General features: G+C 30.0%; 1 protein-coding gene across 1 annotated transcript; it reads right to left on the bottom strand.

Moving 5' to 3' along the window:
* Positions 1–3,700: 3,700 nt before the first annotated feature.
* On the bottom strand, positions 3,701–11,976 carry LOC108692649. Its single transcript, XM_018200999.1, has 7 exons — positions 11,892–11,976; positions 9,427–9,527; positions 8,043–8,194; positions 7,591–7,839; positions 6,533–7,019; positions 5,110–5,619; positions 3,701–4,138 (listed from the first exon to the last, which is right to left on the bottom strand). Exons 1-7 carry the CDS (start codon positions 11,974–11,976, stop codon positions 3,701–3,703), a joined length of 2,022 nt encoding a protein of 673 aa, XP_018056488.1.
* Positions 11,977–16,248: the final 4,272 nt, after the last annotated feature.

Below are 16,248 nucleotides of genomic sequence, written 5' to 3'. Positions count from 1 at the left end.
TTAATTTAATAATTATTCAATACTTTCTTTTTCATCTTGAATATCATCTTTTTTTAGATATAAAGTTAGGAATTTCATTCGTAGTTATATTATTTATTACTTACTCTTTTATAAAAATAATCAAAGATAATAAACCAAAATAGTGTTACATTTGCTTTTAATTTTTTTTTGTCAGTTTTGCGCTTCTACATTTCAGGAGCAAAATGCATCTATAAATAAAAGTTAATATAATAATATCGTATCATTATTTTTAACATAACAGTTTAAAGCTTGAAGAATTATAAAATTGAAATAAATATATATTTCAGTTATATTTTAATTCATATTAGCAAACATATAATGTTAGCAAGAAAATTGAAAAAAAAAAATAAATTTATTTTAAAAAGAACATTTGATATTGTTTAGCACATTGCTAATAAAAATAAATAGGACACACTTAGGCAAAGGAAAAAAATTACATTTCTTACACATAAAGAATAGGGAAATGTACATAGAGAACAATAAGTTGTTTCAAAATAATTCATAACTTGATTTCGTGTGGCTAATTTTATAAATATCTATAATTAAACTATAATTTAATGTTTTTTTTTAGATAAAAAATATTAAAAAATAATGATCTATAATATTTGTTATTATAAAAGCAGATATAATAATTTTTATAATCAAAATATATATGTAATTATTCATTGATTATAAGCCTGTTCTTTTGAACTTGCAGTTCAGCTTTTCATTTTTTTCTAACATTGAGAGAAAGGACAGATAAGCAGTGTAAGAAATTCAATTAAAAAGAAAAGACTTTATGGCATCTTAATTATAGAAGACTTTCCATTTAATGATACAAGTCGATATATATACATATATATATACATACATTATAAATTAACAAATCAATTGTCCATATTTGTGGATAATAATTAATATAATAATATTGTTACGCCCGCGACCGATTTACGAGATCGCACTTCCGAACCGCCGAAATGAACAATATGAATGTTAAGAAAAAGAACAAGATGCGTTTATTAATGAAGATTACTGAACAGAACACCGCGAAAGATGTTAAATGGAGCAATCAAGAAATACGTTCGAACACGCTCATCCAAATCTAACAATTTTGTTATCAGGTGAATGTCTAATCATTTCGGCAACGTGTGCTCTTCGCTACACCGAGCGTCGACAAAACACATAACGGCATAACGTATTATTTATATTTTAGCAACCTTTCTTTATTCATACAAATCAATGAATTAAAGTTTTGATGTTCTTAAAAAAAGTATTATTAAAAAAAATTTATATATGTCATACCCTGCAAAAGTGGCATCTTCCCCCTGTATATAAGATGCCATCTCCTATGGGAAAAGATATCACAAACAATTAAATAATGTGATGCAATATAAACTTGCATATTTTACTTATTGTATACATGTATATATTATTATTATATATGCATGTTCCTCTATACTTATATCATAATTTCGTGTAGTAAATTGATATTATATTATTAAGATTAATTCATTTTTTTACTATATTATAAAAAAAATATGCACAATTATCAAGTGCAGAACAACTGAAAAAAAATAATAACATCTACTTACAGCGCGGCACCTATAGCACGATTATCATTTGATTTTTCCAAAAATTGAAATGTGAAAACATAACATTATTATACCTGAATAAATTCAGCATTCGATGCTCTTTAATTTTTGTTCATATAAATTTTTTTAATTTTGCACAATTAATGAATGGGATTGGGAGAAAGTTAAAAAATTTGATATTAAAAAAAATGAATATAGCATTACATAAAATACCATAAATTTTTGTATTAAACATTTTTTTATATATCGCATAGTTTCGAAGATATTTGCTAAAAATCTTATTTTTCGAGGGGGTGCTTAACTCTCTCTAGCGTACCTTTTTATCAGCGTATCTCAAGCGTACCTCTTTAGAGGTACGCTTGAGATACGCTGATAAAAAAAAATATGGATTTAATATTTTTTTATATTTTACAATATATTTAAAGCCCAATCAAAATCCGTGAGGGACGACTCCGACGGTTTCCTTGTTAATAATTTAAAAATGCCTGTACATTGTTACATAGAGAAACGTATACAAATTAAATTTGAAAATGTAACGACAAATATTCGTGAAGAACTTTCAGAAATAAATTATATTTATACAACAGCAGACATATGGTCTGCATTTAGGCAGAGTTTTCTATGATTCATTGGATAAATCCTTAAAACTTTAAATGCGAATTTAGAACTATAGCTTGTGTAAGCGATTTGAAGATAATTATAATTACACTTCGATTGCTAATTTAAATGAAATATATGTAAAATATGGTCTCAATATAGAAAAAAATAACATGTACGGTAACAGACAACGGTAGCAATTTTATAAAAGCTTTTCGAGAATTTAATTATCATATATTAGTATAGGAAACAATGATGCTGAAGAAGTTGAAAACTATAATGAGAATGAAATTAATGTTCAATTTTATAATATTAATAAAATTCTTCCCTTAAGTGAGAATGATACGTTAGCAGATTTATTATATATAGCAGAAAATTATTATATTTTGCCAAAATATCATCAATGTTGCTCTCATACATTTATTGTTAGTTTAATATGTACTTTCCAATGAAACAAATTAATTAAATTAAACCTTATCTCTTATGGAAAATATCATCTTTCTTATAAAGAAGTGCTTCAATTATGGAATAAGACAATCGATCTTCGAATAAGACAAGCAAACAGTAAAAAATTGTAAGTAGAGCTCTTTATACATCATGTATAACAAGATGGAATTCTTTTCACGACAGCGTGACAGAATTATTGAAAATTAAAGAATTATTAACGAAAATTTCTGAAGCACTTGAAATGCTATATTTTATTGCTCAAGATATTGAATTCTTAAAAGAATATAAGATATGTACAGATCCCATAGCATATTGTTTAAATGTTTTGCAAGGTTTTTTTAGATTTTTTAAAAATATATTTTATCTCTTTATCTCTTTGGAATAAAAAATAATTTTAAAAAATATTAAAAGATTGGATGAAAACGATATGAAACATTATTAAAATATTACGAGCCATAAAAGCATTTTCTAAAACGTTTGCGTGACCGTTTTCATAATATAATTGAATTAAATGATGATGACATACAAAAGATTTTATTATTGCTACAGTATGTTACTCAAAATGGAAGCTTCGTGGGTACTTGAAAATCTAAAAGATAGTAAATCGCAGTTTATTAAAATATTGTAATCAATTCTATGATTGAAACAGTTAAAAATAATGGAATCTCAATTGCTTCGACAAATCTTAATAAATTGTATAGTAATGAAAAAGAGCAACAATTTTTTAGTTTTATGGATAATATTCTATTTCTCTATCTCAAAATAGAACATTTAGCCGAGAGGAATTGCTTTAATCAATATTTAAAAGATGATAATGTTTCGCTTCAGTCTTCTCATAAATATTCAAAAATTAAAATATTATTTCTTAAATATAATACATACTGCAACTACCATCTTCTGCTCCCGTAAAACGTCTGTTTAGTTTCTAACTAAACTAAGTCTAAGATTTCTAACGATTTCTGCAAGAAGCAAGCTCGTTATTGTAATTGTACGAACAGAATTCCAATATCTTCAATCGTTTCCAATTGCCGCTTAGGAAACGTGAAATCCCTGTACGTGCGACCTCACTGTTTCCCGTTTTGTAAGAGCTTTTTGTCAGAGGATCCGATTCGCAAGCATTTAATTGTCAGGACGACTATTGTAACAACAGCTCCAATGAAGGACACGATGCCGAAGACCGCCAGCACCGCGAACCAATTCTTGAATGTGCCAATTCTGCTGTCGCAATCGTAACTATTGGTGTCGTTAAGATTGAGAGCCGACAAGTTGACTGGTCTGAGGGAGATTGATTTGTATTTGTGCTTCGCAACGATAGAATTCCGCTCTTTCCTGATGAATCGATAGGATATAGCATAAGTGAATTCCTGCCCATTGTGGGACCCCTTGGCGCTGTAGTACTGGATCAATAGTTCGTTTCCGGTAGACGTCAAAGGTATTTGGATATTGTTGATGTCCCAATGAGACGCATCACAATACGACCATATTAAGAAGCTGTTGTTTACCTGTGAATTCATAAAATGTAACTGTTTCGTAGAAAAAAAGGAAAAATAGATCGAGAGAAAGAATAGAATTTTAATCTTCGAGTCGAGCGCGCAAAATTTTCAAATTCCTCTTTTGTCATTTTTCCTTCATCAATTTTCATATTTTCAGTCATTAAAATTTATTTAAAATTAATAATTAAAATTTATGTACTGCTTGTAAACGATTTAAAAATTCAATGAAGATAAAATCTCGCGGAATGAATCCTTATCGATTCATGTACCCATATAGAAAAGATTTCCGTATCCGAAGTAATTACTCTTTGATCTATCATGAAATAAAATCAATATAAGGACAATCATATTTCTTGTTATTAGAGGAAATTTTATTTTCTTTCATGAAAAAGATTGGGCTACGATACTCGCATATTTTTATTATTTTAAAAATATGCGAATACTGTAGCCTAATCTTATACATCGTCGCTTACTTTATCATATGGATTCATCTGTACGTATTGAGGATGACTAAAAAATTAGTCGAAACATACAAATTACCAATTAAATGATAGATACAATTCAATATTGAAATTTATCGCGCACGTTTTACAGCGCTAATTCCAATATTAGCCGAATTTATAATTATATATTTTTTAAATTGTTAATTATATTTTTTATATCAGAAAATTTAAATTATTATTCGTTTATTTAAGTGTAAAATTATATAACTTAAATTATGTATGTTACTGTTATCTCAAAATAATAATTAAATAGGTAATTTTATTAAGGGAGGAAAATACGAATTATTAATCCAATATTAATTAATATTGTTTTTTTTTATTGCACATAAGGTTGAGATAAAAGAATATTGTTTGAATATTTGTTTATACGTCAAGAGAATATTTTTTGTGTCGTTATCAGAAATCCTTTCTAAGAGGTCGAATTCCGAAAAGCTATTATAGAAATCAATTAAAAAATATGATAGAATTTACGCTTACTTGCGCTCCGTTATAGACAGTGATTTCATTGCTCGGACAAGAGTTTAAAGTAAAGTTTCGCCTCCCCGTCTCCGGTTTCTCGTGTTCAAGTTCATTTCTGAGAATCTTTATATAGATCGAAACCTTCTCAGTGGTTCTACCGAGGAACTTGTAAGTGCACAAGGTATCCGGGGGATACCAGCTCTGAGGGGATCTAATGTTCTCTCTGCTGTTCCGCCCGGTGCTCCTATATGCAAATTCGCATCTCGTGCGTCTCACTTCTCGTGAAATGCGTTCCTCTTGAAGAGTCACCTGGAAGCCATCGTGGATCACGGTGCCATCCTCGCGAGCGACGAACTCCAGGATCACGTTTTTCCCGCTCGAGTAGATGCGCGGGACTCGGCCGTTACCGCAGAATCTCGAGATCTCCAAGATCCTCCCGTTCACATTTTCCAGAAGTGCGAGATAGTCGCCGCTGCCGCATGTATTTGCCAACGATTGATTTTCCCTGAAGTATTTGGATTCCGGTGCCTTAATAAATTATACGGGATATTATTGATTTAGGTGAACAAATATACTTGTTCAGAAATACTTTAATTGATATAATTAACTCTTGTTAAACGAAAACGTGGATCTCGTCATATGTAATTATTTAAATCTTCTAATATTTTAATGGATAGTATCAGTTTTATATCAGAAATTATATCTGATATTTGAAAATATTAATGAAAAAATAGGATTTTAAAATTGCTGTATATAGATTATCTTAAGGTTCCTATTCACTCATTGCCGTCTCAAATTATGACGTCAGAAGCGAGAAAATAAAAATTTTGCAATTTTGTATTTGAATAGAAATATTTTTAGAAATATTAGAAATAAAACAACATTTGCAATTGACAGAATAGACTTATAAAATATACGAAAATTATCTTTTTATTTATATAATTAGAGAGAAATTAAATCATATTTATTTTGTTTTCGATTATGCATAATTCATTTTCATATGTACGTTTATTGATTAATTAACAAAACAAAAAGAGAATTTTCGGTGTATTTTCGGTGTAAATCGGTTTCATTTTATAAATTATTTTATTAAAACATTTCCATATTAATATATTTTGCAAGATTTTGTATTATGTATATTTTCTCGTTTCACAATCTAGATAGTAGTGGTGAATGAATAGGAGCCTTAAAATAGCAATAAGAGTTCATGATTATATATGTATACTTAATAGTTAAAATAATATTTTAAAATAGTAATTGAAATAACCCTTTAAAATGCCTTTATTAAATACTTAAAGTAAGTAAAGCAATTTCGTCAACTGAAAAAATGCATATGTGTTCTTTTAAGCAAAGCAATTATTAGCAAATTAGCAAATTAGCAAAAAGAATTCATTGATCTTCCACTAATGCGTTTTTCTTTAAGCTTAAACGAACTACATACCATCGCTCTATTGATCGTTTCGCTCGGCCTTTCAGAATCGCTATTGAAATAATGATTCGGAACGACCCTTCGATGGTTCTTTCTCGTTATCTTCGAACGCATTGATTTTATGCGAAACTTCGGCTCGTTTGTGTCAGACTTAAGCGGCAGTTCTTTGTGACGATATTGTTCTCCCCTATACTGCTGTATCGCCTTTTTCTTGTAATGCCTGAGCCTCGCTAATTGTCCATTCGTTTCCGTGGTGTGTTTCATCGCAGGAATCCGACTACTGTACTTGTTTCTCGACCAATCGTCCCTGATAATAGATTCATTCGCTTCGATGAAATTTTGACCCTTCGTGACCAACGATTCCCTGGAGTCGAAGGAGTCCTCGCAATTCTCCATCTGGCAGCTCTCCTGATCGGTATAGTTCATCAAATCGAAAAGGTCCTCGGGCTGACCGCCTATCCTGAAGCGACCAGCGTTCGACTCCAAGGCTATCCTACATCTGAGAATCGATCGAATTCGGCAATCACATGGAAAGAATGATTCTGCTGAAGTATCTAAAAAGTAGCTAGATACAAGTTTGAAAATAATTTTGCTAATCTATCAAAATAATTATATAGTTCAAGCTGGTTGCTAGAATGTCAAAAGTTTTTGCAGCATTATTCATCATGCTTAAGTTTTTTACATAACTACTTTGATGGCCCAACAAAATTATTTTTAGATCTATATCTATCTAAATTTTTAGATATTTTAGTAAAATCGTTCTTTCCATGCAGCGCGATCCATGCGACGCAATAGTTAGTAATTAAGAACTTTGAAATTGAGATAATTTTATCTCTCGGAAAACATGTTTCAAACCAAATTAGCTCGATAAGTTTCACCAGAAAATCGAGTTTGAACGACTCTATCCGTTCGATATTTAACGTATAATTAGTGATGAAGCGTAAGAAAGCAAAATTTGCAGTAAGCAGAATTTGCTGGTTCGAAGAGAAGGTTTGTGTTATCTTGGTGAACTGTTCGTTCGAAACTTCGGCGAGTTTGAGCTTAATGGTCTCAAAGTCTATTGTGCGCACCTAATCCCACGTGGATAAACGCTGGGATAACCCGGCGAGGTCAATCTGCAGGATCTATGCTTGTTGTGAACGGTGCACTCCACAGGACATATTGACGACGTGGATGCGGAATAGCCACGATGACGCTCGATCGCCAGGCGCATTGGCAGAATGGAGAATTGGGCGGAAAAAATGACTGGATTCGCTGAGGCGAATTGCTTGTCCGACGTCAGAGTGATCGTTAGATCGGGACCGCGACGTAGAAATAGCCTGTGGAATTGCAAACGAGATTTTAGGTGCTTTCCAGCAAAATACATATAACACAGTGTAACACAGTAAATTCTCGTTGTTTAAACAATGATATTAAATGGTCACTGTGTTACACTTTAGCTCTTGTTGAAAAGCACCATTTAGCTCAAAACCTGAGAGTCGATAGGATTCATAGGATTTACGAAAAAGAAATAGATACTTACCTCGTAGCATTTCCGATCACACGGCCGCAATATCGACCTGTTATTTCGTCGTCAGAATCATCGGCGTTGTCTGAGAATTGAAAATATGCTCCTTCGCAACGGGCCTCTTTTAAGAAGCCTACTTGTAACCTTCTGATTTTTACTTCGATCACCTACAATAAGTCCACATATTATTTGATTAATTGAACGTCTATTTTTTATTAATTACTATTTAAACGCCTTTTTCTTATAGCAAATCCGGTATTCCAATGCTTTTCCAATGCAATGTTTTTTCCACTGCTCATTACGTTTTTATCAATAAAGATACATATATTTGCTTGGTCATTATGCTCTTTAATCTTTAGAGAGTCTATTTTCAAAAATTTTACAATTTTTTTTTTAAATACGATTTGTTAATTCATTATTTTATTGTATTCTTTGTCTAAAAGTATGCCACTATTTTAGCGTCACTATAGTGGCTTTCCCGTTCTGTAAAAGTTTATCGTTTCGATTAAAAAAAAATTTACAATAGGGTAAAGTCGCCTAATATGAGATATACAAGAGTTTTCTTGTATGAGATAGTATCCCATAACAGAAAACTAAGAAAAAAATAAAGATAAGCTTTTTATACACGCTTATTATATCACATATAAGTAGAAACAAAGAATTTGAATGTTATACATAATAATTATATAATTTTTTGATGTGTGTATATGTGTGTATGTGTGTGAGTAATCTTAACAATAAAATCATTATTTTTAACATTTCGTTCAATAATATGCTTTGAGATATTGAATCTCGTTTAAATGCTCTCATATAGCTAGGAATACTTTGAATATCTCATGTTACAATTTCCATACCTTGCGGTTTCATGATCACCAAATCTAATATTTACAGTTAAATAAATCATTATATCACGTATTTTCCTATTAATACAACCTTACTCTATCACATGCAGACTTTATTATCAAATATTTATTTATTATATAATAAAACAAGATTTGAAGACTAACCTCAATAAAATTCGACAACATCCAATTTCAAGAATCTTTTTTCACAACTACACGCATGATTTAATGATGAGTTTACTACTAAATATGTTTGTACTCTATGAGTAATAAGTTCATAATAAAATCAACCATATGCGCTTATTAGTTTAATAGAAATTCCACTATCTCATATTGGGAACCTATCCCATAATAGGCGATCTTATCCTAAATTTATTATGATAATTATAATCAATGAATTGGATGTCTATTGTTGTTATTGTTGTGGTGTAGCGTTTAAGAGTTAAAGTGCTCTAATTGTCTGTTTTTCTTTAACTTTTATTTGCTTATTTATTGCATTTATCTTTTATTATCAAGTAATTCATTAAATATAATCAAATGCAAATAATTGTGTTAACCTGCGGATCCTTGAGTGGTGCTCTGATTCGCACGATGCAACGACCCATTCTTCCTGTCCAGCGAATCCAGCCGACTGAATTTCTGATGGTACGGTTGCATCCTATTGTAACGTAAAAAAATGTATCGTCCCAACAAAAAAAATAACGTGCACAGATACCTTGTATTTACAGCAAAATAAGCGCGAGTGCGTGATGAAAAAAAAATGGTGAAAATTTCATCTGAAAAAACATGCACATTTCAGAATGCATTTCGATTAAATAGTTATTTCTCACTTTCTTTTATTTTATCACAGATAAAAACGCGTTCGTTATATGCAATAATACATAATAGAATATCTGCAAGTAATATATTTTGAATAAAATAAAATTCGGATATTACGTGTTCGGCTACCCCAAATAATATTTCGTCCAAATAATATTACTTCCTATTTCTTTGGCCCTTCCGCCAAGATTCCCTCGAGATTTTACGAAATTGATTTCACCAGGCAAATTATTTCACAGGAAAGGACGAGAAACGGTTATCGAAATGTCGCTAGTATTCGCCGATGAAAACACGACCTTATTTATTTAACGACCCTCACCCTTCAACGGACTAATGAAATTACTCAGAGTTTACTGACTAATTAATTACCATAGATGTAAGCAATCTCGTTGAACTGGCGTCGTTTGCCAATATCATGTTTCGTGCACTTCTGCTTCCCGACTCGGCTATATTTGTCACCTTAATTATATCATGTATGCACGCGTGCGTGTACACGCGTGAGTGTACACGCGTGAAACGTCTATGTTCGTGCAATCCTATTCAATTGATTAATTGATATTGCTTAACAATATTCCTGTGAACATCTTTTATAAATTATGCCAAATATTTGACTAAATTTTAGTTACACTATTAGAAATTAATTTTAAATACAGCAAAAATTTAATTGTCTTACGGTAAACAAACTTTAATAAATAAGATAGAAAATAGTAGCATATATTATATTTTGTTTATATAAATATAATAAATTTTTTCATGTATTTTTATATATCCTTTTATCCCCTTGTTCTTTATGTTGAAAAATGTACTGCATTCTTTTACTTCTTAAGAAGAATATATTTAGTATCTTTCATGATGTTAGCAGGTAGTGCATGGTATAGAGGACCGCCGCAAGCCGTCCGTATCACAGACGCGTGACAATGCATACGATTAATTACAGTAAGTATCCTCGGGCGGTATGCTTTTCTGCGTAATAATTTTCTCGTTACAAGGGATATGAATAGTCATCGACTAACGACTCTTTTGACATCAAAAACACATATCAGATATTTTGTATTTTTACAAAATTGGAAAATTTGTTTTAAATTTAACGCGTTTTGCGTGTCCCAAACTATTGAAATTTTCGTGTTAATTTAACATAAGATAAATATGTTAGACAGTAATACAAACATTAGATAAAAATTCATACAAAAAATATATAAAAATTGCGGAAACATATTTCTTCGGTGAAATTAACATTTATAATGTTAAATACATTCATGTTTTATTTATTTATCTTAGGATTTATGTTTTAAAATTATTTTTATATTATTTGTTCAATTATTATAAATTATGTTATTTTAACACTAAGAAATGTTGAATATTAATTAAAATATTTAAATAATATTTAAATAACATTTAAATAATATACAGTAGCATTATAATGAATTGATACTTGGTATATTTCGGGAAATTAAATATATGGCATTTACTTCTCCCGAAATATTCCCCGAAAAATTTCCATGTAATCGTGATTTTTATATAAGTATTTGTTTCATTTGACTTAAGGACGAAACGTTTAATCTCTTACTCATCAGCAATTTTAACGGTAGCATTAAATACGTTGTCCCTCGATCTAGGCGAATGTTATTCCATTACAAAGGTGATCAACGTTCTTTCTCGATAGAGTTTCACCCTTCGCACTTCATTAAGCTACGTAATTTCATTCTCGTGGAGGCTTCTATCGAAATTACAGTTTCTCTTCAATCGAATTATTTGCGAATTGCTCGAGCAGATTTATCCCGATACAAACAATATAGTATATAAATTATTCAAAAAGAGAGAAATATAACATCTTTAAATATAATATATAATATCTATATAAATATAATATTATAAAAAAAACCATATTTACATATTTAATTCTCCATCCACAATTGGATCCTTTAACACAAATGATAAAACTTTTATGTTTGATAAAAATTGAAAGAGCAAAAATGAGAAAAAAATGAAAATTTATTTAAAAATGTATAACAATAAAGGAATCTGACTCCATCCTTTATTTCGAAAAGATCTGAGAATATTTTTTGTGCCAAGAAAAGACCCAGATTATAGACGAAAAGTTAAGAAAGTTAAAATTACTTTGAAATAACTCGATAATAACCGATAATAATGTCTTGTTTGCAGCACTAATTAGCCAACATACTCAATTGCGTTATCAACGAACCTCTGATTTCCACGGAAGCCCATAAAGGATCATTGAGCGACAGGATTAGCAGCGAAAGCAGATACAAAGCAGTTTCCGATCTCATCTTCGCCGCGGTGTATTATGAGGCCACTTTGCGTGTCTGCGTTTTCAAACATTCGCATCTCTTCTCATCGCAGAATCTCACCAAAGCAGTCAACTCGTAGAAGTCCAAGAGATAGAATTATCTGCGAAAAAGTCGCAGACTTATTATACGATCATCTTTACGGCCATTAACTCGTTAATTATCTCTAAATATTAGATTAAACTTCATTAGTTTAGTAACAAAATGGATCTAAATTTAACACTCGCGTTGACACTAAAGACATTGGCTGACACCAAAGAGACTTGAGAGTTTGCAGTTTCGCGAAAAATTGATTTGATCTTTCCCCTTTTTTAATTCGTCTGCTCATTCAAGATTCTCTCAACGTATCTTCTCTTATGGAGGAGACGAATGGCGTAAAAATAAAAGACGGGATAAAGTTGAAGGATGGTGGATAAGCGGAAAGTAGGAACGAGGGATATATATGTAAGCCTTGTAACTTTAGAAGACGCGACGAAAAATTTCAAAGTTGTTTGAGCCAGCTTGGGGAGAAAGAGAGAGAGAGAGAGAGAGAGAGAGAGAGAGAGAGAGAGACAAACCATGGCCAGTGATCCCTCTCGAAGAAATAGCATCGGTCTTTAAGAACTTTCCAAGATTCTTCTCTCTTTTTCTCCTCGGTGAGCAGCAGCGACCAAACTGTCCGTGGAAAAAAAACAAAGGATAATCAGGTCTTTTTATCCCAAAGACCCGGAACACCAAGAAGTTCGGAATCCATCAACTATATATCTTTTTCTCCAAGCGGAAGTAATCGATTCTCGTCGAAATATATAAGTCGGAATGCGCGAATGTCGAAGGACAAGAAAGGATTGCACGATAAATGAGACGCAACAAGTTGCTGACTTCTTTGAGATAATAAGAAAAATAAAATACGATTGTTTTTTGGAGATTATTCTGCAAAACTTCTCCTCTTCTTCTCGTGATTAAATAATCTTCTGCAATAATTTTTATTTGAATTTTTTTTTTAATTTTTATTAGTACGATAGGTATTCGCGTTTAACATTGGAATCATTTATGACAAAATCTGATAATGTGTTGAAATATTTCGTGATAAGCAAACATTGATAACGCTAATTACAAACAACAAACTGTAATAATTACACTGAGGAAAAAAATTTGTTCAACAAATTAAATACATTGTTTGCAGATTAACTCAACAAATTTTATTTAATCGAATTCAATCGTAGTCTGCTTAAAAAGTTTGTTAAGTAGACGGTTAAATTTAATTAAATAAAATTTGTTGAACTGACCAAATCTGCAAACAACTAAATGTGTTTAATTAGTTGAACAAATTTTTTTTCTCAATATACGTACAAATTATTTAATAAAAAAATTTTCCTTTAATAAAAAAATTTTGATTGAGCGCAATTGATCATTATCTTATACAACGATTTCGCGAAATGGAGTACGCGAAACGCGCAATTCATTTGTGGAAAATAATTTTGAAATGAAACAAACGGAGAATATTACATTTCAGATGCGTTCAAAGCGCTTCGTGACAACGAACGGTTAGCTTCAATAATTATTTATAACGTACATTATATATTATACACAGAATCGTTGCCATTCGTGCAACTATTAATGCTCGAACGGGAAAACAGCAGTCGTTTCATGCACTACAATTATCCGCACTACTATTTCCTTCGGGGTACAAATAATATGAAGAAATGATTAAAATATCATTATTTGAACTCCTCAAATTTAAAATAATAAATTAGTATAAAGACTACATGAGTCAGCGCGGTTAACAGTGTGCAAATTAAATTAAAATTATTTTAAAAATCTTATTTTACAAAAAACCTTGATCACACATAAATATTGGGTTGCCGATTTTGAAGGAAAATTGAAACGCAGAAGATTTAAATTTTTAATTTCATTTATTAAATTTAAATCTTTTGCGGCATGAACTTTCCGGACAACCCAATAAATTTCAAAACGCATGTTTGGGTTCAATTTTGAACCATCATCAGCGTGACCCTCTCATGACAATATTAAGAAATTAAATTATTATAATTTTGTATATCAAATTAAATCGCATTGTTACATCTAATATTTCTTTTTCTGGTCACAATGAGAGGAATGAGATCCAACATTAGTACACTCAACCAGCTCCTAAGCTCGATGGAAAGGATTGCATGTTAATTGTAATTATTATAAAAATTATTGAAGTAATAAACGTAATTAATTTTGCTATTAGTATACCAATTACTCATCTCCAATTATTGTATCTAAATGAAAAGCAAATAATTAAAATTATGCATTATTTTCCCACAAGTTAATCATTAAAAAATATATATAAAATTGTCACAAATAGAATTAAAATTAGAATCGTTAAATGTTGATTAGATGATGAAAATGATGTACATTAAAACGTATAAGTTATATAGATAAACATCTAAACAGCGCGTACATAAAATCAGAAATAATTAACCAAATCATTGTATATAAAATCATAAATAATTGACTAAATCGTTATAAATTTGATGTAAACCCTGTATTCGTTTTCAAATTTAATCCATTTTTTTTTACTTTTTATATGTACAATATTATATCATTTCTGAAATGAGTCTTTTATTGTACATTCTTTCTGCATCCAGAATCTTGACTTCATTAAAATTATGTGATACATCCTATGATCTGAAATGAAATAGAATGTGTTGTTATTTTACATATATGATTAAAATGTTCTGATATTCTTGTTTTTAATTTCTTACTGATTTGTTCAACATAGGATGCATTACAATCCTTACAATCAATTTTATATATTATATTCATTTTATTGAAATCCGGCAGAGTTTTTATTTTAATAAACTGGTTTAATTTATTCATGCTAATAAAAAATTACTTTTTGTTTTATATATATTGTTAAACACGTTTTTAAATTGTTCAGAAACACCTTTAACATAAAAAAAGATAAGCCACTTGTATTTTGTCTGATTTATAATATCAAGTGTTTCCTGTATTTTTTGTTTTAAAGTTTTCTTATTGGTTAAATACTTAATTCTCTCTGCCATTGACTCAAAGATGAATTGTATAGGATAGTCATTATTCAAAAGCATTCGTATTATTAATGCAAGATTTTCTTGATCAAACTCTGGGTAAAAGAAACGCTTTGTCTGTGAGGCTTATTATTATATTTATTGTATAAAAAAAAAGAAACATTGAATGTAACAATGTGGTTTGATTCAATACACAAAATTATATTAATTTAGTTTCTTAATATTGTTGATAAAAGATTCACGCTGATGATTCAAAATTAAACCAAAACGTATGTTTTGAAATTTATTTATGTGTGATCAAGGTTTTTTGTAATAAAATAATTTTAATTTAATTTGCATACTGTTAATCGTACTGACTTATCTAGCTTTTATACTAATTTACTGTTTCGTGATTATTTCTTTCGTGAACGTTTAGCAATTGCTTATCGCAATCAATGATTGTATTCAGCAGAAAAAATAGCTTTGCAACTGTTATAAAATTCTCTAATATGGTCCTTAGTTTCTCATTGGATCTAAACGTATAAATCAATATTCAAGAATTCTGCTGCTTTTTCTGCTGAATGCAGCCAATGATTCGTAAGTTTAAGTCAAAAAAACAGATATTATACTCGATTCGTACACGAAAGAGCAGTTTTTCTAAAGTACAATATTTAGCTAAATACAAATCTCTGAAAATAATTTTATTGGATTATTAAAATAGGGAAGACACTCAAGCTAGTTGCTAAACTGTCAAAATTCTTTGTAGTATTGCTTATCACGTTTGAGTTTTCTATAATTCATAATTATTTTTAGATTATGATTTAACAAAATTATTTTCAGATTTGTTATTTAGTTAAATTTTTGTATTCTTAAGTAAAATTGTTCTTTTCGTGTATATTCGGAATAATAATAATAATAATAATAATTATTATTATTATTATTATTATTATTATTATTATACAGTTGTATAGGATATTTATAAATTATCTCATTATGATGTTTACGAGCGATCCTTTTAAAGATGCTTGACATCGAATAGATTTTCCGTCGCGCTTTGAATATTCCGCATCTCAATGTAACTCGACCGTTATTCTGGCTTCGCAGAATAATACACGAATCCGCGGATTAAGTAACATCAAGTCATAATACGCCAACTATTTATTAATGATACAGATATTTTACGAGATTTGCGAGATGTATTATGCACGTAATTAGCCATATTTTCATGAGTGTCGTGACATGAGGATGTATAATAAGAAAA

This window comes from Atta colombica, unplaced genomic scaffold, assembly GCF_001594045.1.
Source record: "Atta colombica isolate Treedump-2 unplaced genomic scaffold, Acol1.0 scaffold78, whole genome shotgun sequence".
Taxonomy (NCBI): domain Eukaryota; kingdom Metazoa; phylum Arthropoda; class Insecta; order Hymenoptera; family Formicidae; genus Atta; species Atta colombica.
The sequence above is the reverse complement of the archived record's forward strand: the minus strand, read 5'-3'. Positions and strand labels throughout refer to the sequence as shown.

Bases quoted from the DNA above. Each gene is read 5' to 3' on its own strand.
- LOC108692649 (XM_018200999.1), bottom strand. From the start codon at position 11,976: ATGAGATCGGAAACTGCTTTGTATCTGCTTTCGCTGCTAATCCTGTCG. The intron at 8,195-9,426 runs GTTAACACAATT...GACTTATTGTAG, and splicing joins CACCACTCAAGGATCCGCAG to GTGATCGAAGTAAAAATCAG. The intron at 7,020-7,590 runs GTGCGCACAATA...ATCGATTCTCAG, and splicing joins GTTTATCCACGTGGGATTAG to ATGTAGGATAGCCTTGGAGT.